The 27,936-nt window shown below is 44.2% G+C and overlaps 1 protein-coding gene across 7 annotated transcripts in view; it reads left to right on the plus strand.

Annotated features, from left to right (window-relative positions):
• The window catches only part of ATP2B3 (ATPase plasma membrane Ca2+ transporting 3), a 348,827-nt gene that overhangs the window by 306,742 nt on the left and 14,149 nt on the right, over positions 1-27,936 (plus strand). For 4 of the 7 annotated variants that reach the window (XM_086940211.1, XM_086940205.1, XM_086940207.1 and 1 more), the window contains 5 exons: positions 7,447-7,638; positions 13,116-13,329; positions 14,878-15,089; positions 18,317-18,424; positions 20,769-20,951. In XM_086940211.1, coding sequence (XP_086796337.1) covers positions 7,447-7,638; positions 13,116-13,329; positions 14,878-15,089; positions 18,317-18,424; positions 20,769-20,951 — 909 coding nt within the window. Of the gene's footprint in view, positions 1-7,446; positions 7,639-13,115; positions 13,330-14,877; positions 15,090-18,316; positions 18,425-20,768; positions 20,952-25,979; positions 26,137-27,936 lie in introns of all 7 variants that reach the window. The other 3 variants (XM_086940208.1, XM_086940209.1, XM_086940210.1) reach the window with 1 other exon arrangement.

Here is a 27,936-nt window from a genome sequence, read left to right on the forward strand (position 1 = left end):
AAATTCCCAGCATAAGATCTACCTTATTGGCAGAGTATGTTCTACGGTTCTAAGTTGAATAAGGTTCACGGCTAGTGAATGAAAGGTTACTAGTGTGCAACAACAGATTCAAGCACGGTTAGCTACCCAGAGTCTCTGTCTTTGGCAAACTAAACATCAGGTGGGATCCAGCCTTCTTCATGGACTGCAGTCTCTGCAGCTGAGATTCTGGGACTCCCACTTGCAAAACCTGTGTCTAGGTGAGTGCTAAGTTGATGAGACGCCCCCCCCCCCCCCGGCCCTAGAGCCTGTCGGCGTAAGTGGGCGCATGAGAGGACCTACTACCTCAGAAGAACAGGGCCAGAAGGGCAAGGTGCAAGGCAGACCCCAGGCGTGCAGCGTAATAGAGCCTCTAGTAGAGTGTGTCGGCATACATAAATGGAGAAGCTGTAAACCCCACGAGGGGGTCTATGGACCACGCAGGCATTCATTACTGGTGTTCATCTTCCACAAATTCCAATCGACAAATATAGCAAAGTGTGTTTGCAGCAAAGTAACTTCTCTTTATTGTGTTCGCATTTGACATGTTAGGATTTTCTCAAACTTTCTGGGGCTCAGAGATTACAGGTGAATCTGTATCAAGTTTAAAATGAATCATAAGTCCTGATTTAATGACAGTCACTTGACAGCCGACACATGTTTCGCTCTTAGTACATTCAGGGGCAACTCTCAAGAAGTGTCTGCAGCACATTTCCAAGCTCAGGCCATTTCTCTAACCACACAAGCCCCTGAAAGGACACTTTCATCAGAAGCCAGAGAAAACAGACATTTTACCAAAAAAACTAACAGCATCAGCAACGGCAGCCGGTCTTGCGTATGAAACAAATTGAGAAACATATCATAGAGACATATCAAACAGACACACATATGCAGGTGTGTGTGTGTGTGAGCATGGATACCCGTCCATATATACATACATCTCCCCCAGGGTTTTACACACAACCACAGATTAATAACTGAGGGGCCTAATCACACACTGCATTTTATAGTATATTTATTAGTGCTACAATAGTGCTTCTAAAGAACGACAAAATTATATTCACCAACTCACAAGTATAAATCCCACCTACCCCTCTCCATCTTTTCCAAGGGGATATTCTCACACGCGTAAGATTATTACTTAGAGAATGTGGGGGGATCAGGGTGAGCGGCTGGAAAAAGGGACAGACTTACTACTAACTGGGAGGGGTTAGGGACGGACATGCGCACATCCACAAAAGAGTAAGCCAATTGCCATTCTCACAATCTGTACTTCTAAAGTTACTACAGCCATAAAGGGACCCCATACAGTAGTAAATTACTTCAGTGCAGAGCTGGAGTGGGTTCTGCGCCACACATGGTCAACTGCTGGTACTGCAACATCCTCCAATGGAAAATAATGGTGACAGGAACTTTTCATTTCCCATAGAAAATAGTGTTCAATTAAATTAAATGATTTCAAATTGTTACAAAAATAAAGAAATATATATTTAATGTTAAAAATAATGAAATTATTTAAGTACAACATGTTATCAACCTTTTTTGAATTTATAAATGAAAGTAACATTTACTTTTATTACAACATATTCAAATTACTGTTAATTAGTTTTATACATCACTTTTAATAATTAATAATGCATACTAATAAAAAACTAATTTAGATTGGAACTTATTTTAAAAAAGGTAAAATTTAAACTTCAGGAAAATATTTTTTATTTGAGAAAATATAACAATTTTAAATAGATATATTTACATGTATTTAGGTAATATAATTAAATTAAGGATTTAATTAAAAGAATTATGTAATAGTACTGTAGCACTTTTGTTATTCTGGTCTACCTGTAGAATAAATATACAAAATGAATTTACATTAATGTTTAACATACAAATATGATGAATCATTGTCCATTTTCTCCTCCTTGGGGTTCTTATGGGTGGCAAAATCTATTCTTGAGCTAGAATCTTGGCTTCATTGAAGGCGGTGGACAGAGCTCCTCTCTATGCTCCTGAATGCTGCCTTCGCGGTGCCTAATGCTTGGTGTCCGCCAGGTGTATGGCCTACGGGATCCTTCCTGGACACAGACAGCTCGTGGCAGCCATTCATGATGGCTGCTGGTGCTTGTTGGGTAACAAAGGTAAAGTACAGGTGTTCCTCCAGGATATTCTTCCTCTGTGCTTTAGACTGGGCATCATTCGCTTGCTGCTCTTCAGCTGCTAAATCTCCGACATTCTCCAGGATAATGATTCACGGGACAGCCGCTGCCACTTCAGGGCTAACCTGCGTATCCGTATACTTAGCCTACTTCTGTTCCATGGGGTAGATGGAGGAGATCTTGGGAGAGATACCAAGCAGATTGTGCTGCATATATCTGTTGATGGCAACACCAAAGGACGAGAGCGCATTGGTTGAGATGTCCATTGTGATCATTGCCCTTACAGCCCTTAGTCGGACTACATGCCGGATGACTTTAACTCTGAAATGATAATGTGTGGAACTGGGCCCCATCACACATTAGTAGCCTGGAAATGGGCTTTATCATATATTATTAACGCTCTGGGATCAGGTTTCCCTACACTTTGTTACTACTCTGTCTTCAGGCTTCTGACATATCGGTGCTCAGGAATCAGGACTCATTACACATTAGTGCTCTGGGATTAGGTCTCATCAACTGTTAGTGCTCTAGGATTAGGTCTAGCTGCACATTAGTGCTCGGTATCAGGTCTCGTTACATGTTAGCACTCTGGGATTAGACTTAATCGCAAATTAGAGCTAATGAATCAGGACTCATTACACATTAGTGCTCTGGGATTAGGTCTCATCAACTATTAGGGCTCGGGGATTAGGCCTCATTACACATTAGTGCTCGGGAATCAGGTATCGTTAAATGTTAGCACTCTGGGATTAGATTTAATAGCAAATTGGAATTTATGAATCAGGCCTTATCACACATTTGTGCTTTGGAATTCGGCCTCATTTCAAATGAACACTCTGGAATCAGGACTCATTACACATTAGGACCCTGGGATTAGGTCTCATCAACTGTGAGTGCTCTGGGATTAGGTCTCATTACACATTAGTGCTCAGGAATCAGGCCTCATCATCCATATAGAACTCTGGATTCAGCTATGGAATCAGGGTTTATAACATATCTCAATCACTTTTCACCTGGTTTAGAATTAGAGATTTAGAAGTGCTCAGACTGACCGAGCCTGGCTAAAGTATAGCTTTGCGTTTGTTTACTGGAATCAATCCCACTGGGATACTACTAGGAATATAGCAGATCCCAAAAGAGGTGGCAAAGCGGCAGCCATCATAAGCCAAAGACTTTCTCTATCTGCATCAAATATGGATCCCATAAAAGATACTGAACTTCTGTTCTTCAGGGTGGAGAATGAAATAGCTCCAGAGCCATCGCCTTGCGTACCCTCCCTTTCTACATATTTGTATGAGTTGTCCTGTTCTCTGAAGGTAGACCACTTCCAACTTGTTATAGTTGCACATTTCACCTATTGGACAGAAGAACACGAGAGCTGGATTTAAGAATATCAAATTTATAGACGTAATCACTTTTTTCAGTTCTACGCCGCCCAGATACGCTTTCCGGGGGGATTTGTGTGTGATATAAATTAAATTATACATGTAGCCCCTCATGCAATGGGACAAACATTGCATTTGGTACAGGCTTATAATTCTAAATTAACAGAGTTGGCGGTCCAACCTTGTACTTGGTCTGATTACTCATTGATTCAGTTTTCTCTGCTGTTGTCAGAAACAGCAAATATAAAATTAACACATTTCACCAATGCCGTAAAAAGGACAAGGCAGAGACTATAAAATGTCTCATGCTGGAATTGGCTGACCTAACCCCACCGGGTAAAATCAGCACTGAACAAACATGCCCTCTTATTAGACACCTTAACAGACAGAGGAACAAGTGCCTTGGTTCACATTAAAATAATTTGGGGTGAACAATGGGATACGCCATCAGGAACAAAAGAAAATATGGAAGAAGGCATAGCTCGGTGGAAACGGGCATTGGCAACAACTTAAAGGAACTAGACACAAACAGGATCAAGAGGACCTCCAAAAGACAGAAGGAGGGGTTCAAAGAGGTTCAAGAATGCACTTCCAGAATAGATTGGCTCTCAGGTCTACTCCCAATCAGACATTTGAAGATCAGCTGAACAGCGACTTTGAAGACAAAATCAAACCAATCAGGCGATAGCTCAAGGCGTTTTCCAGCCAACCCACAGGCCAGGCCGGATTAATGACAATCTCTGATATGAAATAGCTCAGGTAGATTTGGCAACATTACAGAACATGGCTTTCAAAATAAAATCCCTCTCGCCCTTAGATCTGTGCCCCATGACCGCCTCTTTACACGTATGGTCCGTCCTGGTGAGTATATTCAAGCATCGATTCATGTGTCACTGGTACAGGATTTGGTTCTTCAATCCTTTAAAAAAAAGCAGTGAGCCTAACTTTTTTGAAAAAATCAATGATGGCTCTTATATTGAACAACTACAGGTCAATATCTTTACTCCCCTACCGAGCTAAGACTCTACAAGCCCAAAACATTGAGTAATCACCTTCGTGCTACTGACATCCTGCATCCCCTGCAAACCAGATTGCCAACCAAGCACAACTTGGCCTGTTGGGTTGGCCCGATTGGATGACCTTAGACGAGAGTGTGATCTTGGACAGGCGACCGCCTGATTCTGCGTGTACCATCAGCTGCTGTTGACGTGGTTGAACATCAGATGGTGTTGGACCTTGTTGAAGTGACTGGGTTTAAGGACCAGGCACTGTCTTGGATGCAGTCTTCTTGGACAGATTGACCCCAGGCAGTACAGCTGTCTTCTTATATGGCCAAGAAGTGACATGTATCTGGTTGTGCCCCACAGGAATCTTCACTGTCTCCACACCTTTTTAAAACAAATATGTCTAATCTCTGGCCAAAGAACTTGCCTCAAAAGGATGCACACTACATGAATGCAGATGTCTCGCATATCTTGTTCAGAGTCGATAGTCAATCTCCTTGAACAAAGTGTAGTCTAACATATAATGCGATACACATGGAATTGGATGGGTCTTAACTTTTTAAAGTTCAAGTGGACAAAACTGAGGTGTTGTACCGAGGACCTCTAGATAAAGAAGTTTTGGCCAGCAGAGAGGTAGCAGTACCTACCTCAGAGGCTGCTGTAAAGAGTCTGGGAGTTAGTATTGATGGAAAGCTTTCTGTGCAGTTTCAAACTTCCTCAGTAGTCATTTCTCTAATGAAAAAGGTTAATAAATAGGGTCATACCTTTCTAGGGACCCTCTTAAATCTGCAGTTGTGCCACTGATTTGCTGAAGGCTGGACTGTGCCAAGTTGTTATATTCAGGCCTCCGAGCCCAAGAGTTAAACTGGAGGCAAATTATTCAAACCACAGGAGGTGGACTGGTTAAAAACCCATGCATCCCCAATGTTACAACAACTACACTAGTTACCAGTCAAATATAGAACGCAAGTTAAGGTTCTAGCTATATAATATTCAAGGACTTTTCATCGCTGACCACATCAGCAGATACATATCAATCAATCAGAATCCTATAAAGGCAACTACTCGCCAGTGAGGGTCTCATATTGACATGTAGGCTGTTGCACCAAGATTTGTGAAAACCAAAATAGAAGGCCCCAGTTTTTCATCTTGCACACCTACATTGTTGAACCCTGCCTTTTACAAATTCCTTAAAAGCCTGTTCCATGCAAGCATGTTCATGTTAAATTGTCACAGGTTTGTCAAGTGTTTGCGAGAAACCAGTGGTTTTCGTGTGATATAGCAAGTATTTATAATATAACATCATAAATTAGTGCCCTGGAATCAGGACACATCACACATTACTTCTCTGGAATAAGGCCTCATTACATGTTAGTGCTCTGCAATAAGGCCTCATCACAAAGGGATCTGGAACCGGGCTTCAAGGCGCCTTAGTACTCTGGAATCGGGTCTTGCCATATATTAGTGATCTGGAATCACACATTAGGGGTCTGAAAGCATGCTCACCACATATTAGTGCTCTCAAATGAGGTGCAGCACATGTTAGCGCTCTGCAATCAGGTTTATCACACAGTTCTCTGGCATCAGGTTCACCACGTTAGTGCTCTGGCATCAGGTTCACCACATGTTAATGCTCTGGCATCAGGTTCACCACGTTAGTGCTCTGGCATCAGGTTCACCACATGTTAATGCTCTGGCATCAGGTTCACCACGTTTGTGCTCTGGCATCAGGTTCACCACGTTAGTGCTCTGGCATCAGGTTCGCCACATGTTAATGCTCTGGCCTCTGAACATACTCGCATCAGTGCTTGCAGACACCATCCACAAGACAAAAGGCTTGCTCCAGATGCCGGGTCCAGACTCATTGAGAGTTGCTCTTTGGGGAATCGGACATATTGTGGGGTCTTCTGAGAGGGAAGCAGGAGGGTGTAGGACAAATCTTAGGCATCTGGTGCGAGGTCTGGGACCTGCCGCCCTGAGGCTGCAGTTCATGTGCAAGGTCAAACCTCTACCACCCACCATGCAGGTTAAAATATCAGGCTGACGTGAACCTTCTTAAAGGTGCCATTCAGCGCCTTGTCGCTACGTCACACCAGCATCAGCGTGGACCAGTGTCTCATCTTAGAAAGCAGCCACAGCAGTCTCAGCTCAACTCTGAGAAGAAACTCATTTCTAAATTTGGGGAAGAAATTGGGGGAAGTGAAAGAAAAATGTAATCCTTGCTGTATTTTTGTGGTATTTGTACAGATAGGATATGCGCAAGGAAAGAGGTCTAACAGTCGTGACACACATATATTTCAGCCACAGATTAGGATGTCATCTAGTCACACGGTCCAAAGTATGACGCTTTCCAGGTGGTGGCACTAGCAGAAACCAAGGGATTTAGGCCTGCTCCTGTAAGGGAGGGAGAAAAAACACTCAGGAGAAGAAGTGAGATGTAAACCAGGGTCACTAACAAAAACATGGCCAGCTACCAGTTGTGACTGGTGAATGACACCATCCGCCCTCACTGAGATAGTTTTAAGCACCCTTCCCTAATGGCACATTCTGTGTAATAAAAGGTATGTGAAAACGGACGCAGTTCACATGTCAGGATGTAATTGTGTTAATGCAGTCTGCTTTTTAACACTCATATACAGAAGGGGACTGGCTTATAGAGAAGCAAGAGACTGCCAGAAAGGCTGCTGGTGTCTTGAATGGCTGGAAGGGCTCGTGAAAGATCTTCACATTATATGTTTCAAAGACAATCTGGGTTTACTTGGAAGCACCAAAAAAGTCAGTGATGCACTAATCTGCTCGCTTGTGCAACACTATTGCTCTGTGACTTAGCTCTGCACCACTTTGAAACAGCTTCTCTAAGTTGTCACTTTTGGTTTCTCCTTCTAGGGTTTAGCAGGAACAGACGTGGCCAAGGAGGCATCCGACATCATCCTGACCGATGACAACTTCTCCAGCATCGTCAAGGCTGTGATGTGGGGCCGAAATGTGTACGACAGCATCTCCAAGTTCCTGCAGTTCCAGCTGACTGTCAACGTGGTGGCTGTCATCGTGGCTTTCACCGGGGCATGCATCACTCAGGTGAGTGTGGACTCATGGGTATGGGAGCTCTATTAGCTCTCCTCATATTCATTCACTATCCTTGTATCAACAAATATGGGCATTGTTCAGCAATGTGTAGTCTCAGAGACTGCAACAAATATGGCAACACCTCTGACCCACTCAAGTGAGTGTAAAGAGTGGAACTGCTATGGGGACCTCTTTCGCTCCCACTTATGACATCTGCATCCCACTAACAAGTTGTGTGCTACAAAGTGTTCTTTTAACACGTGATCAGTCACCGTACTCAGGGGACAGGCTTCTATGCCTCAATCAACCTAGAAATGTAATTTCTTCGATGTATGGAATATGAAACGACAGAGATGCCTTTAAATACAAGCCATGGAAAATAATACAGGAGGTCACAGTGCTTTTACAACCAAATGAAGTGAGTGTGCCTTTAAAAATACGGTGAGACAATTTTGTGTACATAAATATAGGGTGTCACTGACCCATATCAAATGTATATAATACATTATAAATGTCTGCTGGAACTAAAATAAACAAGTGATGGGTTGCAAATGTTAACAGACACCACAAACTAAAAAATAATCTGTCCGCAAGATTTATTTGCAGCAATCCTGTGTTGAAAAAAATTGAAGTAAAGCTATACAATGCAATCAAGTCATAATTAGCAAACACCCACTCAGAAGATGTGCGCCTATAAAAAATATTAACAAAAGACGCATTTTTTTTAAACCAGCATGAAATATTTTTAGAAACTCAAAGTGCAATTATTAATTCAGGCCCCATAACAAATCCACCAGACCTGCACAAATAGATCCTTCCCTTCCATTAATGTCCTCACTGTATTATCAATTCGAGTTTTACTCAATGAACATTTTTGGGGGAACACCATACAGTTTTTGAATGAGGATAAAGTCCAGTACTTATTAAAATGTGCCCACATCTTCGACAGTGAAAAAAAGGTGTTCTTGAGGGACCTGTAGCAAAATTATTATCTTTTTAAAAACTCAATTTTGATAACTGTTGATGTGGTGATTGTGTCGGTCCGCTAGGTGGCAGTGTTAGCCCATGAATGTAAGGACATGTGTTAAAAAAGATGAGGTATTAAAAACGAAGACATTTAAATAAATACTTAAAACTAACTAAAGATTTCAGTTTTGGCTTATAATGCACCTGTCCTCAGTAAAAGGTCGCCCGCTTCTCTGCGCCTGGAGAACATCCGCCAAGTAGAAAAACTTGAATCAATGAATAAATAAAATCTTCATTTTTATTTACACAGGGTTCACGCACCATGACAATGTCCTCTCTCACCTTCCAATATCCCCACAGTGCTTATCACAGGACTTTAATGAGCCCATTTGATCTCACGCCCGCAGCGCCCTTTCAGTCGAGCCTAGACAGCGCTTGCGCTGTCTGGAAGATCTGTTGTCGGTAATTTGTGCGGGCTTTAGAATATTGCCCCAGTACTTGGCTGCTGCAACTTAGGGACTATGTTTTTTTTCTAGCAATTGCCTCTATTTAACTGCCTTGATAGAAAACGACCATCAGAGGTCAGTAAAATGCCAGAATCCTTTTCTGCTTAAGGACTTTCTTTTTTTTAAAAAAAATTCTAGCAACTGCCTCTATTTAACTGTCTTGATAGCAAATGACCAGCAGTGGCCAATAAAATACCAAAATCGAATTATCCAGGATAATGTGCTTCATAATCAAAAACTTATAAGGTCCCAAAAGCGAGACCTATTGCATTGCAAATGCTTGTTCATCCTGTTGCCAACACTCCTTGACAAGTGAAACATTTTTTAATGTTTTTTTTATCTAATGGTGTTGCTTTTAGACCTTATAAGACACAGGTTTTAAAATCTATTTTACCAAGTCTTTAAAATATACACTGAGTGGACCTTGGTTACACTCAGGAGACCAAAGCTCTATCACCTAATGCTATTGGCTGCATGACATTCTGCTCTCCATGAAGACCTTTTTCTTGAAATACTCGAGAAACTATTTTACATCTAAAAAGTAGACTGACCCACCTCCCTGCTGGTTACATTCTGTACAGAAATAAATCAAGATTTGCTCTTTTTTTTCTCCACCTTTGCCAAGGTAAATAAGTCTGGCTTTTCCGGGCTAAAAAGAATTTACACAGCACATGTAAATATCATGAGTAGATGTAATTGAAGTTTGCTAATGATGGTCAAAGAAGACTTAACAAGTCCAGGCTTTACAGGGGAATAAGAACTTTTGCAGATTTTTGTCCCAAATATAGAATAGTCATCCAGTCATCTTCAGTTGATAAGAAATAATTCCACAGCCAGAAACAAGAGAGAAAAGTCTGGACAGAGGATTGAAAAGGGACTGTTTGCTTTGAAGAATTCAGGAAGGTGGGGTGTTGAACTGGATCACACAGCATACCATGGAACCAAGTGTATGGTCTGTAGCTCACTAGAAACCTACTTCACAGAGGAGGGAGTTTCAAGGGCCCAAGAGCCCAGCCCAGACACTGGAGCTTGCCTAAAACCAAGCTTCACTGTTGAGGCTAGGGCTTACTCTTTCAAACACTGAAAACATGTCCAAAGATCTGGAGTTGAAAAAGCAGCAGGGGGGTCGGCTTTTATTTTAGACTTCTTGGAGAGAGTAGAGTTAGCCCTGAAACCGAGAGTCATCCAGAGGAGGCGGGTTTACAGCAACTCCTCATTCTATTTGCTGAGAAAGATTTTGAGGCAACTCTAGTGTGGTCTTCGGTATAGCACTATAGGGTGGTCCACTTTACACTTAAGTCTGTGCCCACCTCACCCGGTGCACTTTTTGTTGGGTCTGAAAAGGAAATGCAGTCTACTTCAAACATTTTAATGCAACACTAATTCTTTGCACGAAAATCTAGTTATTCTAAACTATGCAATGCTAGCCTCCTCCACTGTAAAATAATCTAAATAGGAAAATTGTGGAAAAGTCCAGAGCACTACACTCTACATTAAAGTACACAGTGCTGACATTCTCTACTGCAATTTTTAATATAATCTAAAGAGGAAAGTCCTGCACCAGTCCACTGCACTATACTGTACCTCACACTGCACTGTGCTTGCCTTCTCCACTGTAATACAGTACATTGAAGTAAAGAAAATCCTGATCTAGTCCACTGAACTTTGATTCAAAGTACACACTTCTGGAGTTCTCCAATGCAACATGATCTATTCTAAAGAAGAAAGTGTTGGGCTAGTCCACTGTACTACAAGCAGAGAGTGCTGGCCTTATAATCCAATCTACAGAAGAAAGTCCAGGGCTAGTCCACTGCACTATACTCTACCTCAAAGTACTGAGTGCTAACTTACTCTATTGTAATATAATCAACTCTACAGAAGAAAATCCTCGACTAGTCCACTGCACTTATATCTACTTCAAAGTACGCCGTGCTGGTTCACTCAAAAGTAATATAATATTTATTTATTTATTTTTAATATTTATAAAGCGCAGCAAATACCCTTGGGCGTCTTGGCGCTAATAAATCATTTGTTTACATATGGAGCATGATGCTTTGGACCGGATGAAGAAGCAAGCTGGCAAGGTGATATAGTTATTGAATAAACAACCAGGTCTTCAGGAGTTTACGGAACTGAAGGAGAGTGGTGCTTTGCCTGATGTTGAGGGGCAGGGATTTCCAGAGTCTGGGTGCCGCCACCAGAAACCGACGGTCTCCCCAGGTTACGGTTTTGGTGCGAGGTACAACCAATTGATGAAGAGTGGCTGATCGTAAAGCTCTGGTGGGTTTGTGGAGTTGCAATTGTTCCTTGAGAAAGTGTGGTCCTTGATTGTTGAGAGCTTTAAACACAATGCAGAGGGATTTAAAGTGAATTCTTTTTTGTACAGTGAGCCAGTGAAAGTCTGTTATATTTTTGGAGATGGATTCGAACTTTGTTTTACCTGAGAGCAGGCGTGCCGCTGCGTTTTGTATTGTTTGTAGTTTTGTGATTACTCTGGTTTGAGCATTAAGAAATAGCCCATTGCAATAGTCCAGGGATGAGAGGACAAGGGCAGTGACTAGTGTCTTAATGGCAGAATCAGGGAGAAAAGGACATATCTTCCTGATCATTTTTAATTTCAGGTGTGCCGTAGACACTGTTTTATTTGCATGGTCCAGAAAAATAAGACCGTCATCGAAGATGACTCCGAGGTTCCTAACCTTGGTAGTAGGTGTGGGAGGGGTACCAAAGGTTTCAGGCCACCAACTGGTTGGCCAGGCTGGTGACAGGGGTCCAAAAATGAGTACCTCGGTCTTTTCTGAATTTAACTTTAGGCAATTGGTAGCCATCCATTCTCCTATGTCTAGGAGCCCCTTCTTAAATTTATCGGCTATTTGTTCTCCGTTCCCTTTGATTGCCAACACTAGTTGGGTGTCGTCGGCATAGGAAGTTAGGCTCATCCCATGTGCCTTGATGGTATTGGCAAGGTCCGACACATAGATGTTAAAAAGTGTCGGACTCAGGGATGAGCCTTGGGGAACTCCACAGGGAGCGGAGAGTTGGGCCGATTGAAAGGGACCTAGAATGACAGCCTGTGTTCTTTTATCAAGGAAGGACGCAATTAGGTCTTTGGCAGTGTGGCCAATGCCACATCCCTGGACACGGTCGACCAAGGTATTGTGGTCGACCGTGTCGAAGGCCGCCGATAGATCTAGCAGAACCAGTATGGCAGTGCCACCTTGGTCCCTGATTACCCTGATGTCGTCGGCGGCTTTGATCAGGGCTGTTTCTGTGCCATGGTGTTTCCTGAACCCAAACTGCGTGCTGTCAAGGAGCTGGTGTTTTTCGAAATACATTCTGAAGACCCACTTGGTCAGGTCCACTGCACCATACTCTACTGCAGAGTACACAATGCTGGCCTTGTCCCAAGCAATATGACCCAGTCCGAAGGAGCCGATTGCATCTTAATCCGCTCTTAAATTTGAAATACTTTCTAACAAAATAGCCTGCCACATTTGATAATCTCTAATGCACAGATCTTTTTGCTGCTCTCCTGTGCTGCAGCTTGGGTAGTTGTGGTCTACAGCACTCACTTGCTGCTTGTCTACTGGAATACATCTCAAGGTAGTGCAGGACTTCAAAGATTCTTCATCCTACACCTTCTTGTATCCACGCCGATATCCGGAAACACTTTGGTCATCATTACTGACACTCAAATGTTTCCAGTTTACCCTAAATCCAATCCCCCATTCTATAATTTTTTTGTATTGACTATTGTTTTAGTAAACATGCATTGATTACTATTAATGTGGGGTTGCACCGGCCTGAAGGGGGAGCCATGTCATGTAGCAGCACCCGTGTATCACTGCAGAAATACATTAGTGCTGCTCTTAAGTGAGCTCAGGCTAAGTGTAGATGTTCTGCACTCACCCTGGCTCCGGAAGAGCTTGCGATCCAGTTTTGAATGGTATCATCAGAGGATGAGTCTCATGTCTTGTTGTTGTGCGCCTCACTTTCTTCTCTGATCTCCACCCTCAGGACTCCCCCCTAAAAGCTGTCCAGATGCTGTGGGTTAACCTCATCATGGACACCTTCGCATCCCTGGCTCTTGCCACTGAGCCGCCAACGGAGTCTTTACTGCTGCGCAAACCCTACGGCCGGAACAAGCCCCTCATATCCCGTACAATGATGAAGAATATCCTCGGCCATGCGGTGTACCAGCTTGTCATCATCTTCTCGTTGCTGTTCGTGGGTATGTGGGCCACAAGTGCCACTCTACTAGGAACTGTGGGGTCTCGCCTGAGATAGGGCAACCATGCCTCATTGGGTCCACCCTGCACTAAATAGCAACTTGGTTACGTCTTAAAGACATAGGGCCTGATTTAGGGTTTGGTGGATGGGTGACTCGGTCACAACGGTGATGGATATCTGATCCGCCGAAATATAAATCCCAATATATCCCATAGTATTTATATTTTGGCAACGGGATTTCATCCATCTCATTTTACATGATGCATGTATTTATCATAATGTTATTCTAATTTAACTGCATCCCTTGTTACACCTTGAGACTGTGAGCTCGGACAGCAGAGCTCTCACTCAAGTTACACATATTGTACAGTCCCAGATAGGACAGCTGCACCTCAGAGTACAAGGCTCTGAGTAATGACAAACACTAGAGCCATCTTTCAACTTACTCAACTCTCAGTCAATGTACAAAGCAGAAACAACCCTCAGGTGACTTCCATCGAACCTTCCCAGAGAGCAGAGATGTTACCTAAATTACACACCTCCTAAAGGATCTGAGATGCAGAAGTCCTTCTGCACAGATAGCAAACTTTGCATTTTGTTTTCACAGAGTTTTATATTGCACAAACTTGACCCGAATCAGGTATCAGAGCTCTTTACATAGCACCATTTGCATTACATGAGGACACATTCATTTTTGTTAGGCACGGGGAGATTAAGTGGTTTTCCCAGAATCACAGGATGTTCAGTGTCATTGCCGAGACTCAAACCCAGTTCCCCAGATTCGAGGTTGACCGCACTAGCAATTAGGCCAACTCCTCTCCTCTCTGCTTAGGTAACACTGGTATCTCTCAGTTTATATTGAACATACAGACCAAAGTCTCAGACAAACAGCAGCCCCTCTCTTCACAGAGACCTTACGCTATGAGGTCTGAGGTGACCGGCATTTACCAAATAATGTAGCCTTAGAGTTGTTGAGCACATTTTATCGACTCAGGCACAGCAACAGACAAGAGAGTCACCACTAAGGTTACAAACTGAGGCAGCATAGCTATCCCCCAAGTTACAAAGATATTACTTGGCTAAATCCTCAAAAACAGACCTATCACCCATGTTAAACAGCTCTCAGCAAGATCTCAGACAACACAGGTATCTTTCAAGTTAAACTAATGACCCAGACAGCTGAGCTACTCCTCAGAGTACACAGACTTCAGTAATTCCTCATACATCAAAGCCATCTCTGCTTACACCAACCTTACAGACTCAGGCCTCAGACAGCAGGGCTATCCTCGAGCCTTCCCAGACCTTGAAGGCTCTGGACTCAGCAGAGGCCTGCTATGTCATCAGATGATGGGCTCTTAACAACCGATGGAATAGTATGGCAATTGAACAGGGATGGCCTGCACAAAAAACATACTTTACTACTGACCAGCAGCCCTGTTTCTCCTGCTGGACCATAATCGGGTTTGTGAATTAAAAGCGCTCTTGAGCTTCGCTTTTCTCCTCAGAGATGTCTTCCATACCCTTTTCCTCCCCATCTCTGCATTTCCAGGTGAACTGGTGTTTGACATCGACTGCGGCCGGAACGCTCCCCTTCACTCTCCCCCATCAGAGCACTACACCATCATCTTCAACACCTTCGTCCTGATGCAGCTCTTCAATGAGATTAATGCCCGAAAGATCCACGGCGAGAGAAATGTCTTTGACGGCATTTTCAGCAACCCCATCTTCTGCTCCATCGTGCTGGGCACTTTTGGCGTTCAGGTGAGCCTGCATGTAGAATGCTCAAGGATTGGAGGAGTGGTGATGAGCCTGAGTGTAGAATGTCTCAAGGCCTGGAGGAGTGGTGGTGAGCCTGAGTGTAGAATGTCTCAAAGCCTGGAGGAGTGGTGATGAGCCTGAGTGTAGAATGTCTCAAGGATTGGAGGAGTGGTGGTGAGCCTGAGTGTAGAATGTCTCAAGGCCTGGAGGAGTGTTGGTGAGCCTGAGTGTAGAATGTCTCAAAGCCTGGAGGAGTGGTGATGAGCCTGAGTGTAGAATGTCTCAAGGACTGGAGGAGTGGTGGTGAGCCTGCATGTAGCATGCTCAGGGATTGGAGGAGTGGTGATGAGCCTGAGTGTAGAATGTCTCAAGGATTGGAGGAGTGGTGATGAGCCTGCATGTAGAATGCCCAAGGATTGGAGGAGTGATGGTGAGTCTGAGTGTAGAATGTCTCAAGGATTGGAGGGGTGCTGCTGAGCCTGAGTGTAGAATGTCTCAAGGACTGGAGGAGTGGTGGTGAGCCTGAGTGTAGAATGTCTCAAGGCCTGGAGGAGTGTTGGTGAGCCTGAGTGTAGAATGTCTCAAAGCCTGGAGGAGTGGTGATGAGCCTGAGTGTAGAATGTCTCAAGGACTGGAGGAGTGGTGATGAGCCTGAGTGTAGAATGTCTCAAGGACTGGAGGAGTGGTGATGAGCCTGAGTGTAGAATGTCTCAAAGCTTGGAGGAGTGGTGATGAGCCTGAGTGTAGAATGTCTCAAGGACTGGAGGAGTGGTGATGAGCCTGAGTGTAGAATGTCTCAAGGACTGGAGGAGTGGTGGTGAGCCTGAGTGTAGAATGTCTCAAGGATTGGAGGAGTGGTGATGAGCCTGAGTGTAGAATGTCTCAAGGCCTGGAGGAGTGGTGGTGAGCCTGAGTGTAGCATGTCTCAAAGCCTGGAGGAGTGGTGATGAGCCTGAGTGTAGAATGTACCAAGTACTGGAGGAGTGGTGGTGAGCCTGAGTGTAGAATGGCTCAAGGCCTGGAGGAGTGGTGGTGAGCCTGAGTGTAGAATGTCTCAAGGATTGGAGGAGTGGTGATGAGCCTGCATGTAGAATGCCCAAGGATTGGAGGAGTGATGGTGAGTCTGAGTGTAGAATGTCTCAAGGACTGGAGGAGTGGTGGTGAGCCTGAGTATAGAATGTCTCAAGGACTGGAGGAGTGGTGGTGAGCCTGAGTGTAGAATGTCTCAAGGCCTGGAGGAGTGGTGGTGAGCCTGAGTGTAGAATGTCTCAAGGACTGGAGGAGTGGTGGTGAGCCTGAGTGTAGAATGTCTCATGGGCTGGAGCAGTGGTGGTGAGCCTGCATGTAGCATGCTCAAGGATTGGAGGAGTGGTGATGAGCCTGAGTGTAGAAGGTCTCAAGGATTGGAGGAGTGCTGATGAGCCTGAGTGTAGAATGTCTCATGGGCTGGAGCAGTGGTGGTGAGCCTGAGTGTAGAATGTCTCATGGGCTGGAGCAGTGGTGGTGAGCCTGCATGTAGCATGCTCAAGGATTGGAGGAGTGGTGATGAGCCTGAGTGTAGAAGGTCTCAAGGATTGGAGGAGTGCTGATGAGCCTGCATGTAGAATGTCCAAGGATTGGAGGAGTGGTGGTGAGCCTGAGTGTAGAATGTCTCAAGGCCTGGAGGAGTGGTGATGAGCCTGAGTGTAGAATGTCTCAAGGACTGGAGGAGAGGTGGTGAGCCTGAGTGTAGATTGTCTCTAAGCCTGGAGGAGTGATAGGGAGCCTGAGTGTAGAATGTCTCAAGGCCTGGAGGAGTGGTGGTGAGCCTGAGTGTAGAATGTCTCATGGGCTGGAGCAGTGGTGGTGAGCCTGAGTGTAGAATGTCTCAAGGATTGGAGGAGTGGTGGTGAGCCTGAGTGTAGAATGTCTCAAGGACTGGAGGAGAGGTGGTGAGCCTGAGTGTAGAATGTCCAAGGATTGGAGGAGTGGTGGTGAACCTGAGTGTAGATTGTCTCTAAGCCTGGAGGAGTGGTGGTGAGCCTGACTGTAGATTGTCTCAAAGCCTGGATTAGTGGTGGGCAGCCTGAGTGTAGAATGTCTCAAGGATTGGAGGGGTGCTGCTGAGCCTGAGTGTAGAATGTCTCAAGGACTGGAGGAGTGGTGATGAGCCTGAGTGTAGAATGTCTCAAAGCCTGGAGGAGTGGTGATGAGCCTGAGTGTAGAATGTCTCAAGGACTGGAGGAGTGGTGATGAGCCTGAGTGTAGAATGTCTCAAGGCCTGGAGGAGTGGTGGTGAGCCTGAGTGTAGAATGTACCAAGGACTGGAGGTGTGGTGGACAGCCTGAGTGTAGAATGTACCAAGGACTGGAGGAGTGGTGGTGAACCTGAGTGTAGAATGTACCAAGGACTGGAGGAGTGGTGGTGAGCCTGAATGTAGATTGTCTCAAAGCCTGGAGGAGTAGTGGGCAGCCTGAGTGTAGAATGTACCAAGGACTGGAGGAGTGGTGGTGAGCCTGAATGTAGATTGTCTCAAAGCCTGGAGGAGTGGTGGGCAGCCTGAGTGTAGAATGTACCAAGGACTGGAGGAGTGGTGGTGAGCCTGAATGTAGATTGTCTCAAAGCCTGGAGGAGTGGTGGGCAGCCTGAGTGTAGAATGTACCAAGGATTGGAGGAGTGGTGGTGAGCCTGAATGTAGATTGTCTCAAAGCCTGGAGGAGTGGTGGGCAGCCTGAGTGTAGAATGTACCAAGGACTGGAGGAGTGGTGGTGAGCCTGAATGTAGATTGTCTCAAAGCCTGGAGGAGTGGTGATGAACCTGAGTGTAGAATGTCTCAAGGGCTGGAGGAGTAGTGGTGAGCCTGAGTGTAGAATGTACCAAGGACTGGAGGAGTGGTGGTGAGCCTGCATGTAGAATGTCTCAAGTTCACTCAGAATCCATGATTTCAAGTTGGGCGCAAACACTGTTTGCGTGTCATTTTAAATGTACAGAGCAATTCAAAAGGAGGATGTTAGAACTCAAAGAATTTTCAGGTGGAAGAAAGGAATGAAATGCAAACAAGTGCAAATTTTTTTTTTAAACATGCAAAAAAATACCAGTATTTGTAGATGTTACATTGTAAATGATATACTGTTTGTGAGGCCTCATCAAAGAAGTGATCATTTCTTCACTTGCTTCTTAAGGCTGTTGAGTAGATACCATTTGGTCTTGAGGTGCTTTTCCTCTGAACCCCCTTTTTCTCTTTCTTGCAGATTGTGATCGTACAGTTTGGAGGGAAGCCCTTCAGCTGCGCGCCTCTGAATGCAGAGCAGTGGCTCTGGTGCCTGTTTGTGGGAGTGGGGGAGCTTGTCTGGGGGCAGGTGAGCATCTCACGTTTCTAATGTTCTTAAACACTCACATGGGCCCCCACTAAGATTGTGGCAGCGAGTGGCGGTTGTCACTGTGTGTACTCCAGTGAAGGAGGTGGTGTCTCTCAAAGGAGTAGCAGTAGGCTTGCTTGTAGTGGGTCTCCTGCACTAGAGCAAGGCTGAAACACCTTGAAATATCCAATATAAGGATTTTTGAAGAAACAATAACTTTATACAATCATATAAAATGTAATCTCAGGGACATGAAATTGTGTGAGCGGCCTTAGAAGACAAGGCTTTGCCCACACACAGGAGTCTAAACAGCCCATTCTCTGATGGCCACAGGCCTGCTTCACTAATTTGTTATGTATTTTTGTGGTTTGTCCAGAAGTAGTTTGTTTATGAAGTCCTTTTGTTCTTTTATGGGCCTATTCACAAAGGTAAATCTACACATCAGTATCTACTCAGACTAATATTTACTGTGACACCCAGGTGCAACACTACACTTTTTTGCTATTCAACATTCCAGAGTGTATATTTCCATCTAGGTGTAGACTTACATTTGCGTACCCCCCCACAAATCAGGATGTGGCGCCGCCTACCATAGGATTTCCAAGTGTAAAGTAACTACTAGTACCTTAGCACATGTGGTTGGAGAATGATCTCTGCCAGATGGCGGGATTTCCCTGAAGGAAAGTATAGGGGAAATTACTAAAATGTATTATTCTTTAGAAATAGTTACAAATATTTTATTGTAAAATTTAAATGTAGATTCATTTTAAATGTTTTTGCAGTACCAGAAGTGAGCCACATGTGGTGCATGACGTAATATGGAGTGAAGTCAAAAATAAATTACAAAAGTAGGAACTGGTTGGCAAACACCTTTTCATTTGTGCATAATTCCAAATTTCACCCAATCCACAAAGTGCCAAGGCACACTAAGAGTAAAGTACAACTTTTATGGTTTCTCTTTCATATGCCTATGAGCCCAACCCCTACATGTGCTGACAGAGTGGCAGTCTGCAAACATAGCATTATTGGACAAGTGCCTTTGCACATTGTTTGCTCCAGACCCGATCACACTGTGTTCTTCATACCCCCATTTGCCACAGGTCAGCCTCCCAGCATGATTGGACAATTCTTGAACACTGTAGCCATTCCTTAAATTTCCCAAACGGGCTTGTGAACTGTGACTAGAACACCAGCAGTCATAATAATAACTTTATCTGCCTTGTTCTGGTAATAATGTTTCTGGTTTTTCCATCTAATCTTTTAATGTGGTTGTAAAAGTTGTTCTAATTCCAAAACACATTTCCTAGGACTTTGACTATCCAAAGTCATTCCAGGAAAATATTTGTGTCGAATCATCTATAGCATAAAATGGAATGCATACTCAATCTGCTGGCACTCCACTGGTTGTAACAGATGAATGATTCTATTGAGCCTTTCGTCTAATCTGTTAGCCTGCGGATGGTATAAAAGAGTTCAATACAGCCTTACTTGAAAAATCCAACAGAGCTTGTAGTGTGAAATGAAAACCCCTTTTAAATGCCTCTAACAAGGAAACCGTTCTCTGATGTAACTTCAGGAAAAACATAGTCATCTCACCAGTGGTAGATTCTTCTAAAAATCAGTATTATATCCATTTTGATGTGTAATCATTCAGTACAATCTTATATTTGATGGTTAACTCAAAATGTTCAGAAAATGTTGCTGAAACTGGACCCAGAGGCATATAGTGAGGGAAACATGGTATGAGTGTAGAAACTAGTTTACCGCCTGTAATCTGCAATTGTAGATGATACAGGTAGTGTGGCCATGAGAGGTACATTCAAACCCCGCAGTAGACTGGAAAGTTGCTACTTTCCTGGAAACGTGGTCTGTGGAAATCTCAAGCCATCTATACGTAAAAGCAGCAGAGAGAGTGCTACACACCACATTGATCCAGGCACATACATGAATGTTTGGACACCAGAGAGGGAGGTTGTAAGGCAAAGAAGGAGAATTCCTCAAACAACTCCTGCACTTCATGTACTCTAAAGCCGGACAGGCTTGCTCTCTTCATCTGGTTATTGACAAAGAGAGCTGGTGTCAAAACATTTTCCATTGCTTGTTTCAGCTTCCAGACCTCTCCTTGGATGTTGGCAACCTCCCACTCTGTCTCTGCCCAATAATACCTCAAATGGACAAATACCACTGCAGTCAAGTGGTGGTAAAGGAGAACAAAACGCCTTACATATCACAGTAGCACTCACTCTTGTTTTCTGCTTGATAGGAACTAAGAGGCAAGACACAGTTTGCGTCCTCATTGTGTTTCTCCTTCTGTTTGCCATTTCTCTTTGTTTATTGTGAACAGTTGATTGCCACTATCCCCACCAGCCACCTGAAGTGTCTGAAAGAGGCTGGCCACGGTCCCGGAAAGGACGAGATGACCGATGAGGAAATGGCTGAGGATGAGGAAGAGATTGACCATGCTGAGCGAGAGCTTCGACGTGGTCAGATCCTCTGGTTCCGTGGGCTCAACCGGATCCAGACACAGGTATGGAGTGTGGGCTGATCTAGCAACCAATCCCAAAACATTTTTAGACACCACTCAAGGGTGGTTTACATCCCTTTAAGTAACAGTATCTAGTTTTGAACACTCTAAATGTGCCAAAAGACTTTGCATCTTCTCGACAGTGGCTCCAGAATGCTGCCAGTGTAAATCTAAATTATGGAATCATTTGCTGTCTCAAATAACTTTGTTTTTCCTCCTAGGTCAAGTTGTAAGACCAGGAAAGTTGGGGACTAACATAAGTATCCCATTCTTTCCTTATTCACGCATCTCCTTATCTTCATTAAACAAGCTCCAAGTTTTAGATTAATTTTTTTATATGAACCTAATTTAGCTACACTGACTAGGGCGATAAAATCGCTTGAACAGCACCAGAAGAATTAATTCCCAGTTGTGGATTGTATGTTTTAGTATGTTCATTTTCTGTTTATGATTCACAGGAAAAAACATCTCATCAGGCAACTTCATGTGAATGGGGTTTTTTCACATGATTGACAGCGTGGTATGCCTCTCGACAAGGTAGCATCACCTGAAATCTGCTAAAAGCCACTTTAATGTATTTTTCCTTAGTCTTACTTAAGCCCCATACAATTAAAAGGGCCTCTGTTTAAAGGAAATATATCAAGTTCCCAATCCCAAGACTGAATGACCAATATGTGATTCCAGAATGCCCCTTGCTTGATAGGGTTCTAGATTCCAGAATGTTCCTGTGTTTGTTCCCTAGTTGGGTGTTGGATTCCAGAAAGCACTTTTGTTTAAGGTCATCTTGGCTAGTTTCCAGAGAGTTTATTTTTGTATTAATAACGGTGGGTTGGATTTGTGATTTCAGAATATCTAAAGGGGTGGACGGAACGCACAAGCGTTACATAAAAACTCAACGAGATTCCGTGGAGTTCTGCCCACTGGCAGAAAATAAGCGTGTCGCACTGCTCGCTCTGCAAGTTAGCACCATTAGCGTGAGCTGCGTGAAGAGCACTATGCGGTGCACAAGAGTATGTGGCTATTCAGGTTGATTTTGCTGCTGCTAGAGTTGTAAAATATACTAGAGCTGCAGCACATCTACTCGAGAAGTAGCCCTCTGACCGTATCCGCGTGCGTTACAAAAAGGCATTCGGGGAAGCCAAATCTCACTCTTGTGAGCATTTCGGGAGCCTCACGAGGAAAGAATTCCACCACACAGCAACTGGCGGAATTTGGCAAGGACTCTGTGTTACAAGAGTAACATGGAGTCGCCGAATCCCGTGGGTCGAATGAAACATTCTGCCCACCTCTAAATATCTTTGTTTGGTAATGTTTGATCGTGGTTGAGACTGATGATGTTTGAATGTTGAAATGCCCCTTCGTTTGATGAGGTCTTATTGGGTTTTCAATTTCAAATTGTCCCTAAGTGGTTGGTTTTAGGTTCTAAAATGAGTCCTTGTTTAATATTGTTGGTTGCATTTTGTATCCCAGAGTCATTCTTAACTGATGATCGTTTGGTACAGCTTTGAATTTTAAAATGATCCCTTTGTTTGATGAAATCTGGTTGAATTATTAGACCTGTTGTGACTGTATTCACTGTTGTGTTATGCTACAGATTTTTGGGAGGCATTGCACCTCATTCAAGTGCCACAATTATGGGCTGATGATGGCGGTTGGATGAGTGTCCGACCACCACTGTTGAGGGAACGGGAACGGCCAACAGGGAGTCGGCAGTAGCGCCCACCAAAATACGATCCGACTGCCAACAAAGGCGGTCAGAAACATTCCTCTTAGCATTGAGGCTTGTGTTGCAGCCCGGAAAAGGGCCGCATCACAAGCCCCAATGCCAAAAGGCATGTTTGTAAACATCCCTGCAGGAATGCTTAGGGAGCACTATAGGTACCCCCAGCTCCCATGTCAGAGGTCCGGGGGGAGGGGAACCATCTAGGGGGGTCCTAAGTCACTTTCCTCCTGCCTTTTCATGGCAGGTGACCCACCATGAAAAGGCAGGAGGATAGGGAGATTGTAATGCCTACGTCGGTGCCTGAGCAGGTGCTGCCCCTATTGTAAGGATTACTGACCCTCCGATGAGCACGGTGGATGGTCCCTCCGGCAGATGCCTCCACCAACCGCATCGTAACGCGGCAGGCAGCATGCAGGGGCCGATGTCTGTCGGTCCGCCACCGACGAGCCATCGGTGTCAGCCTCACCAACATAGTATTCAGGCCCCAGGTGGGGAAGCTCAACCTCTACGGATTACATTACGGTTCAGCTCTCTTCAGGATGCAACCAGGCAATTGTTACACAACTCAATCCCCAATACCTTTTCAGGGCACAGACAACAGCCTGGACCTGCTACAAGCCACTGCATATCAGTGAAGGCATATCCAGGACAGCCGGTATATACGTTGAGACAAAGAAGGCTCAGATCAGTGTAGATATTACTTCCATATCAAGCAGCAAGAGATAGTAGAATGCTTTGTCATTCATAGATGATACTTGCAAAAGTTCATCCCCACCGTCATCTTCATGGCAAGTTACATCCAAAACGCTGGTTGCATTGATGACAGAAAATGTCAGTAAAGCAGTTTGGCAGTGGGTGGGGAAGCATGTGGGAAAAAATTAAAAAAATGGTCCTCCTTTGTAAATTTGAGGCCAGGATCCTTTGTTCAGCTATGTATGTCTCCTAGTCTGATGAAGGAGTATCTGAGAATTAAAGATAGATGTTTTCTTCCTTCAGGAATCACATTTGCCAAGGAAGAATGGCCTGAGCCCTTAAGGGGTCAGCAAAGGATCGAGCATTGCGTGTACACTTCTCAGTCCGGTACGGTGAAAGGGGCTGCCCTTTTTTTAAAAAATTCCATTCAAGCTATACAGGGGAAGCGTGTAGTAGAGCCATCCGGCAGATGGGTAATAGTTAAGGCTAAAATACATGTTTGGTTGGCTTTTGTGGGATATTATGGCACCCCTACGCACCCTATATTTGCATTTAGTAGATACGAGCGAGCCTATCATATTGGGAGGTGACTTTAATGTTTGTCTGGATCCAGCACAAGACACACCCTCTAAGAGGGCAGCATGTCAACCCCTAATATGAGAGGCTCCTGGAACGACTGATAGCTGACACAGGTCATGTAGATATTTGGAGAACTTTGAGTCACAAGGAATGGACAGAAGGAGATTCAAATGTTGAAAAGCCATAATTTAAGAGCTTTCCGGAAAGAGAAAAAGTTCCTTTTTTTTCTTAAGATCTGAGGGCATCAAATTCTAAAGCTTAGCGGCACAGGTGATGACGCTCCTGCTCCCCTAGTTTGATCTTTTAAACTCGGGTACTACCATATTTCGATGAGATTGAGCAATAATGGCCTTCTTGCTATTAGCAATAATAACCACCACATTGTGAACACAGTGGGACGTGATGTTCACTGTCACAGGGAGATTCCTCGGCATCTAAAAAATCATGAATGAAACAAAATAACAAATAACCTATTGCAGCAGTGCAGACAACAGGAATGGGGCTTTTTCAGTTTCACCTGATTTAATAACAGAATATAGGCTATGCATCTTGCAGACAATTTAGCACAAGGGAGAACTGCAACATTATTAGGGGATCTGTACCAGAATTTCTTTTAGTTACCCTGGCATTTATTGTAAACCTTAGGAGCCCGTCAGAGGTGACAGCCATGAGCGCAAATGCTCCAAACATCCCTATTTTGGTTTGTACGTATGCATGGCCCGTGTTACCACTCTCAGATTACTTGAGAATTGTGCTTTCCTTGTTCTTTCATCCTTGTTATTTAATGGCCTTTCCTGATGTCACTCCTCTGAAATGGAACAAGCATGAGGACTGAGTGTGCATCTCTGAAGAGAATGTTGACTGGTCTTTTGACTGGTCGGCTTTGCGTCTGTATTTGGAATCCCTCCAGACTGCAACTGGTTGCCCTCCAAAAAGCTCTATTCATTTCAAGAATCAGGTCTGTGCTGCCTCTGGGTCCTTTTTACATGTATCAATGTGTGTCAAGCCACCTCCTTAAGCTGCAGACAACCGTGATGGTTAAGACAGAGTCTTCTGAGCCTAAAACGCCTAGTGTTCTTCATGGAGAGGGTGTGACTGTTCTCAGGATGGTACAACTGCTGACACCCAGCTACCCTACAGAAGCCGAAGCCGAGCTTAACCCTAAGACACCTGTCGTAGGGTTCAGCACGGCGAGCAACCTACAGCAAAAATACCTATTTAGGGAATCTAACTAAAAGTGTCAATTTACCTTTAGACATGCCCCCAAGCTGTTTCAGTTATGGAGACACTGCTACGATATGATGTATCTGTGTAAATTCTAAAATAGCTAATTCAGCCCGGTAAGTGGCTGTGTATCGGAACTGCAGTAGATCCCCCTTTAAGCCAGAGAGGATGTCTCTATACAAATCTAAAGTGTTTACAGTGTCACAAAGAGTAGACCCAGGCCCGTGTTATAATTGGAGGCACTGCTGAGGTGTGGTTAATTTATGTGAATGCATGATGAACTTGCTTCTCCTGAAGAATTTGCACCTGGATTCAGAATCCCACCTTGAATCTATATCAATTTGTTTTGGCTTGTCCGGTGGGTTTTGTGTCTGCTGCCGAGGGCCTTTATACTGTTGAAAACAGGTGTGCGTGGGAACTGTGGGAGACCATGTGTATAAGTGTCACACTAAATATGTAACTCACCATCACACGCAGCGGTGAGTCAGTGTTTTTAGCAATTTCTAACAAACCATTTCTTGCAGTTTACAAAGTGGAAATGAAGAGGCGGTGGATTGAGCATGGTGGAATGTGAAATGAGCCAGGGTGCCCTCTGGCTGTCGAAAATAGACATTACAGGTCACTGAGCGGGACAGAGTCTATGCTCTGGACCACTACTGACAAAGTGTCCGACATGCACAATTACTCCAGAAAGACACCCTTCTATGTATTACATTTCAGCAAAACCTACTTTTCCCTCGATTATTACCCTCCTTCTCCTCAACACCCACCCCCCCTCCAAAAAACCACTTATCTCGTTTTCTCTCCCACAGATGGAGGTAGTGAGTACCTTTAAGAGAAGCGGCTCATTTCAGGGGGCCATGCGTCGACGTTCCTCAGTCCTCAGCCAACTCCATGATGCACCTAATATTTGCACCCCCACTCACGTAATGCTCTCCGCCACGGCCAATGCCACCAGTGCTGCTGGGAGTGAGTGTCATCCATCCTTACTGCTCGTCACCATCTTTAAAGAAAAAAAAAACCTTTCTTTTTTCCAGTCTTGACTTCTTGACACACCTGTGGTGTTTTAGTTAGTTATTGTTTCTTTCATCTACCTTCAGTTTGGTCTTCGTTTGGTCTGGTCGGCTCTCGGCCGCAGTGGTGTACACTGTTCCCAAGCCTTCTACTCTTGGCCTTCTGTGTCTGTGGTTTTGCCTGTGGGTGTTGTGCTTGTGTTGGTTTCCTGTAGCTCCAATTTGAAGGGTCAGCCTGTCTTGTACTTAAAATGTGCATTTTCCCCTCTTTGGTTTGTGTTTTCTTACCTATTGTATTTTGATAATGTAGTTTACTGTTTGGTTTTTAGCATCTGGAAGGTACTGTATAGTTTTGTTTTTCATATGAAAGAATGGTCTGTTACTTGCAGACATGCATGGAAAAACAGCTAGGCTGCTCTGCATGGAGGTACGGGGTGAGTATAGAGTGAGGTCACAGATCTGACCTCAGGACAAGCGATGCCACACACTGACATCAAGGCCATATACTGATGTCACACTCTGTTGTCAAATCCCTGATGTGACATCACAGTTTGACAGCAGGTTCTGCAGGGATGTTGCTTCCCTGTAGTAATGTAACCGTCTGAGACTAGAGCCATGGGTTGATGTCGCTGTCAGTGCTCTTCACGGCCAGTGCTTCTAGGGACTCACATATTTCGTAGAAGTTAATCCCATCAAACTGCCCCCATAAAGTTAGCCCTGTTTCCTTGTAATTCTCTATAGAATATTTTAATATTACATACAGAAGGCTGCACTTAACAGAAAGCGCAATCGCAATCGCTTTAAAAGTGTACATTATAAACAGAAGTGGCAGGGCAAGACCTTTATTGGTTTTGTGTAGTCAAATTGGAGGGGTGTTTCTGTGCAGCATTCCACGACGAATGCTCTCTGGTTGCTGCAACATCTCACCAAAACAATGTATCCGCCCGCAGTAATCCACCCAATGTCGATGATTAAAACAGTGGAACTTTCTGTCTTTGATGAAATTCAAGAGGACAGACATTGCAAGTTGGGAAGATTTGGCCATCAAATACATTTAGAGCCAAAACCTATTATTATGTTGGGTGGGGCACATCTTTGGGGGGGGGGGGGGGGGTGTAAAGTTTGGGAAGGATTTGTCAGAAAGTGGCACTATCACTCCAGGCCTACTCAGCCCCATGAGATCATTCCCAGGTAATATTCCCAACTTTGGGGACGGGATATCTTTTGAGCATCATTAGCAAGCGTTAATGCTATATTTAAAACAACAAGTTAATTTGAGCTCCATGTTGGTTCACCATATTTTTACTGATGTGACAAAAGTGTGTGAGAAACTGACCCACACACCACCTAAAAGAAGGGAAATGTAGTCCTGGAGGCAGGATAAAGTCTGGAGAGTCATGGTAGATTCCATGTTCTGTTAAACTATACTTACTGTTCAGAGAAGACATTACTGCTAACTCAAACTGCTGTTGCTCCACGTTAGCTAGTCCTGTTAGCAACAAGAAATGGAGCTGTTCTGCTGCTTTGGGGGACCCCCTATTCCTTGGGTGAAGTCAGCGAGGTGTCTCATGCACGGTGTTGATCTGTGGGAAAGATGAAACTACAATAGAGTATTATGAAGGGGTTAGTAACACATATGCCAGAGAAAGTAGATGGAAGTTTCTTAGGCTAAGCAGTCAATGAAGAAATGAATGGTTGTATAGACCCAGAGAAAGGCATAGATGCAATTAAAGGCTTTGTCGTTTACATGGTTCAT

The sequence above is a fragment of the Lissotriton vulgaris genome, chromosome 10, assembly GCF_964263255.1.
Source record: "Lissotriton vulgaris chromosome 10, aLisVul1.2, whole genome shotgun sequence".
In the NCBI taxonomy this organism is placed as follows: domain Eukaryota; kingdom Metazoa; phylum Chordata; class Amphibia; order Caudata; family Salamandridae; genus Lissotriton; species Lissotriton vulgaris.